The sequence below is a fragment of the Perkinsus marinus genome, assembly GCF_000006405.1.
Source record: "Perkinsus marinus ATCC 50983 genomic scaffold scf_1104296969286, whole genome shotgun sequence".
Classification (NCBI taxonomy): domain Eukaryota; phylum Perkinsozoa; order Perkinsida; family Perkinsidae; genus Perkinsus; species Perkinsus marinus.
In genome coordinates, this window is record NW_003202874.1 from 1 (window position 1) to 5566 (window position 5566).

The 5566-nt window shown below is 45.5% G+C and overlaps 3 protein-coding genes across 3 annotated transcripts; 1 reads left to right on the plus strand and 2 right to left on the minus strand.

Annotated features, from left to right (window-relative positions):
* Positions 1–672: 672 nt before the first annotated feature.
* Positions 673–989, minus strand: Pmar_PMAR015217 (hypothetical protein; the record flags this gene model as incomplete). Its single annotated transcript, XM_002767971.1, has 3 exons — positions 673–719; positions 761–827; positions 873–989. Coding segments are annotated over 3 exons (231 nt in total), but the record flags the coding sequence as incomplete, so codon positions are not given.
* A 1036-nt stretch (positions 990–2025) lies between these two features.
* Positions 2026–3227, plus strand: Pmar_PMAR015218 (hypothetical protein). Its single transcript, XM_002767972.1, has 3 exons — positions 2026–2358; positions 2406–2553; positions 2603–3227. Exons 1-2 carry the CDS (start codon positions 2053–2055, stop codon positions 2463–2465), a joined length of 366 nt encoding a protein of 121 aa, XP_002768018.1. The 5' UTR covers positions 2026–2052; the 3' UTR covers positions 2466–2553; positions 2603–3227.
* A 574-nt stretch (positions 3228–3801) lies between these two features.
* Pmar_PMAR015219 (conserved hypothetical protein) lies at positions 3802–5365 on the minus strand (the record flags this gene model as incomplete). The annotated part of the gene is made up of 10 exons (XM_002767973.1): positions 3802–3915; positions 3960–4149; positions 4200–4302; positions 4351–4447; positions 4496–4630; positions 4687–4795; positions 4846–4929; positions 4985–5127; positions 5168–5249; positions 5293–5365. Coding segments are annotated over 10 exons (1130 nt in total), but the record flags the coding sequence as incomplete, so codon positions are not given.
* Positions 5366–5566: the final 201 nt, after the last annotated feature.

Consider the following 5566-nt stretch of genomic DNA (forward strand, 5'->3'; position numbering starts at 1 on the left):
ACTTCAATCCACGTATAACGCGGCATCCTCTAAACACAACATAGGATTATCACACAGAACATGTTGATCATGACTAGTGTCGCAAAGTGCGGTGCTTATAACGCGAGGCTCGAGCTGGCTCGGGGCTACGACTAGATGCATCACTTCGTTGATCGTGGTGATGATGATGATGTCGATGCTGCTGTTGCTGCCCATGATGACTGCTCTCAATGGGCTCCCTCCTATGGAAGGTCGATAGAGAATGCGAACAGAGGCTGTGTACCTTCTGTGGTGACGATGGTCATGGTGTGATGTTGATGCATGGTGATCTTTCTCAACATTACTCTCAGCTGATGATGTTGATGCTATCTGGGATGCAAACAACTACAACACGTTTGATGCATCCGACGTACACTGCTTGCTATATCATCAACCCTAAGAAATCTAGCATAGTGTGAATGGGGTGCAGGAGGAGAGGCTTGCTTCCCTTGGCTTGGGGGTGTTGGGCTCACCGACCTCTCGAGTCGCCTACCTTTGTAGTAGGCTTGGACGTTAGCTCGTGCACGCTCTCTACGGCGCTTATCTACAGCGAGTATTGGTATGTGGCGGTGGGCTAGCTGAACTCTTACTTATCCACCATCGTAAACCAATGCCACCGATGATGAGAATCACTACACTAACCACTATTAATACGGTTGCCCATAGAGGGAAGCGGTTGCCACCCTTGGAGTCAACAGTACCTGAGAGATCCTTCCTGAGCGCTGTACAACCTGATTGCTACCCATAGGAGTAGGGGCGATGCTTGTAATAGCAGTAGCAGCAGCATCAGAGGGGATAGGCCACTTAACCTGTATATGTGTGGAAGACTCCAATAAGAAGAATGCCTATCCTACTATGCTGGATTGAGGATCATCAGAAGGAGTAGGAGCATCGGGTACGGGCGATGTAACTTGAGCTGTAACGATCTGGGCTTGGGTTGTCTGTAATGGAGAGGCGACAGCAGGAGGCATCTGTTGGATCGGCGAGGACTGCTGCCCAACAGGAAGGGCCTGTTCTGGTGGTTGTTGTTGTTGTTGGACTATAGGAGCTGCTGCTGCTGCTGATGCAGGTGGTAGTTGGCCCAATAGGGGTATGGGAGCGAACCCTTGCTGCTGAGGGATCGTCTGTCGTAATGGAGGTATCAATGCTGGTAGCTGTTGTACGGGTTGAGGGGGCTGAGCGCGATACTGAAAGCATGATGATGGCATACCACACCATTACTACATCTACTCACCGTTCCAAGTGATCCTTCTATTGCATTCTGTTGCTGTTGTAGAGCCCCGGGCACACCGTTCTGTAATAGTACACACCCTCCTCCTCATCATCTCCCCGCACACCCCTTACTACTACCTGTTGTTGTGGTGGTAGTATCGATTGCTGTGCTCCTGGTAGTAGTGCCTGATGATCCAACACCTCACACTCTGCAGGAGGACACCCCTTACGCCCTGTTGTTGTCCAATAGTAGTCAATCCACAACTGACTGTGATAATACACACTGCTGAATCTAATCTGAACCTAGATAGGCGTCTAAACATACATAGAGGGGCTTGATGGAAATAATAAACTAACAGTACCATCATCAAGTTTCGGATGTATGCCACAGCCCGATGACTCGCTGCTCATAAGAGTTTCCCAATTCGAGTTTGATACACCCCCAAGATGGTTTTCCCTCATAATATAAAAGCTTCCATAATCCACTTCATTCTTAGTCCAAACCGTCAAGTTGGGTCGGAGGAAGTGGTCGATTAATTTAGGGCGAGCGAGATTGTCACAGGACTGCTCGAGGGGACATTTTTAGCGTTTTGTTGGACTATAAGGGCGACAATACTGTTTACATCTGTAGTATCGAAGTGTGGAGGAGAGGGAGTGTCATTGAAGGATAGGCGGGGGACTTGAGGTGTACTCGACGGTTACTTGCCCTTACTGCACGCAGACGCAGGAGGGACGTGAAACGGCAACTCCTATTGTAGAGGTCTGGGATGTAGTAGATGCTGAGCTTAGTGATGTAGTTGGGTAATTTTACACTCGTTGATTATGGGTTGCTTCTCGTCAAAGCCGGAAGAGACTAACGAACCTACTACTAGCAAGGACACTGCTGCTGCTACTACTACGCCTACTACTACCCATACAGGAATGGATATCGATCATACTGATCCTAAGTTGCTACCCTCTGCCCAGTGCATTGAGATGCCTGCTGAGTTGCTTGAGAAGGATGCGGCCATTGCTAAGGAGGAAGATAAGCCAGCAGCAGCAGCACCAGCAGAGAAGGAGGAGGTTGTTGATCCGAAGTTGCTCCCTTCAGCCCAGACTATCGCCCAACCAGTTGGCTTCGTTCTTGAGGTAATCCTTGTGCATAGTCTAGTCATTCTCATCATAATCATTATCAGGCTCAAAAGAAGGAAGCTGAAGCTCAACAAGCTACTGCTGCTGCTGCTTCTAAGCAGTAGCGTATGTTGTTACATTGCATGATATTGATTATACTAGTCGTTGTGGTGATGATGTTGATGATAACGAGAGGAGTCGAAGGTACTCAAGGTATGCATTGTTATTGTATGATAATGTCTGACTACATTATTCTTATCAGGTTGATGTTGTTGTTGTCATACATAATACCATATCGTATCATTATCAATATACCCCTTCCATTATGGGCTTGTTGCTACAAGTACAGTAAAGCTTAGTAGTAGCCTAAACGCTCAAGTATTCAGAAGATATTATCTTCTAAGACTACCTTCTGCTGCTGCTGCTGCACTATTCTCTGGACATCCTTATTATCTCTATTAGCAAAGGTTTGCTGTAGGGTACTAAACATCATCATCGTTCTACCAGTTGTCGCTCTGATGATGTTAATATTATATACTACTACCATGCAGTATATAGTAGGTAGTCTCTGTGTCTCATAGTATTGTTCTTCTTCTTGTTGTTGCTGACCAACCACCTCATTTACTGCTATTACTACCTCTAGTCATACTAACAACTACTTTATCTACTATCAGTATGATCATCATAATCATCATCATCGTTGTTGTCTTAGCAGCATCATCATTATCCTCTCTGTGGGGAGATTATTAAAGCTTCTGACACGCATGGTGGCGCTACTGGTGCACATGCTGCACTGTACTTGTCCCCGTGAGAAGATGTATGCGTTGTTTGAGGTATATAATTTAGCTCGGAGGAACAGCATCATCACCATAAGGCAAGTCTCTCTTTATACCTCCTATTGTGTTAATATTGAGTTGGTCAACTAAAGCCCCTTGAAGCTCTGAGGTCTCACCAACCGTTGCGAGGCCGGAATCAGTATAGTCTACAATTGTAGCAAACTCTTAGTGATGGGTGAAGGATTATAACGATTTATACTCTCAGTGTGATATCATTAGGGAGAGGTCGGGAGGGCAACATCTTCACCGAGTTTTATCTCACACCCGAGGTAACTATGGTGAAGGTCTGTAATTGCGTCTCGCTACTTAGGGTTGGGAAGAAGTAAAGGTCTCGATATGTATCGACGATGTGTTTCATTAATGGCCACTTAAACCGTTGCTATATACAATCAGAGCTACCATCCATCCCCCGATGGTGATCAGACAGAGTAAGATAAAATTATATTTCATAAGAACATAACCCTTGACATATCTCTGCTGCCTGCGATAAGCATAATTATAGGGTTCCTCCAAATCCCATATGATAGTTTTTGTTTCAGAGTTCCCACTTACAACAACACGACGACAGAGTGGTAGTAAATAACGTCTATGGACATGGTTATTATAAGGTATTTATGGATAGTCCCTATTGGGGAGGAGGTGTACTCTTTATAGCCATCGATGTTGCCATTGCAAAGACATGTCCTCCTTTACGACGGAATAACTCAATCTCCGCTTGTAAGGTGACGATCTCCTTTCGCTGAGGATGAATAGGGACAATACCGAGTCCAGTCGCCTCCTTACCTGCATATTCAACAGATCTTGCATCCTTTCATATTCGATTTCATTCCCATCATAACCAACTTCATCATCAAGAGCAATACGATCCATCCTAGCGTCTAATTCGGTGTCAAGAGAGGCTCGGCGTTGGCCGAGTTTAACCAGATCCTCCATCACCTTAGTATTGGCTCTGGTTACTTCAACATAAACTTGCCTATAAGAGAGAGACTCCAGATCAACCAACTTCATTCCAAAATTATATACCTTTCCTCTTTCAATTTCTCCTCCCACTTAGCGAGTCGTTTCTGTATTCGCAACTCCGTTTCACGGAGACGATCTCCCAATTCCTCTTGCTCTCGAGACATCCCTAACAAAGAGCACAGGTTCGGACCCCAGTGCATCCACTTTAACTTACCACTCTTCTCTAGATCGTCAATATCAACCAACTGCCCAAACTTGAGCTGCTGAATATCTTCCAACCTCCGTTCCAGCTCCTTCTTTGCCTCGTTAATCTATACCATCTATAGTCACCAACACCCCCTAAGAAGGAGTACTACTACCTTCTTATTCTCCCTCATCCTAGCACCATACATCATCTTTAAATTACGATATTGCCTCCTGATCTCGGCCTTCTCTCGATGTAGATCAACAATACGTTGCCTTAACCTCTCCAGTGCTGTGTTAGTGAACACTACCTACAACATAGCTCCTCCTCCTCCTCTTCCTCCTTACTACACCACTCCCCTCCTACCTGACCCTCCTCATCAAGGCTCTCTGGTAGGCGGATTGTCTGACCAGACAGTAGAGCATACCGACCGAGGCCTGATGACTCCACATTATCCTCCACCACGGATATGCACCTAAAACTATACTACTACTCGGCAAGGGGTCGGGCCGCCGCTGCCCTCACTTAATCTGTGATAGTTTCAGCGACAGTATTCTATGTAGTTGGTTTAGCTTCTGTTGCTTATTGGCTTGGAAGTGTTGTATTTTCCTATACTCATTACAACAATGACCCTACTATTATCATCATGAGCATTGCTGCTTACTCCTCAGCCAATGTCTGATCCTTATTCAATGTTTTCTCCTTCTGTAATAGTCTGGTGTGGCTCTTCTTAGACTCCTCTACAATCTTCTGTATTTCCCCCAATGCCTCTTCCATATCAAGCCTCCTATTCCGCAATTCAAGAACCTGTCCCTATGTAGCCTTCTCCCCAAGGATGCCCCCTTACCCCATCATAGACAGCCGAGTCACAGCCTGATGGGCACACATCAGCCTCCTCATTATCGTCTTCATCATCATCATCACTATCACTGAGGAATACATTGTTAAGAGCTAGTTATAGAACCACTTCACCTATCAGCAGCAGAGTTGATGTCAGAATCAAGACTACTATCATCATCGTGTTGACCATCCCTCTTCGACCTCCCTAAAGCAGTATTCCATGCATCTCTTCCCCCTACCCCTACACTCCTTACTCTTTATCTTACGACGATATATCTTGATAAGAGCATTGGAGAATTGATGAGCATCATTCTCATCTAGGAGCTTATCAAACTCAGCTTTCAGTTTAAGCTCCTCTCTCTAAACATCATCAATAACAGCAGCATTGAGGAGTAGCATTACAACA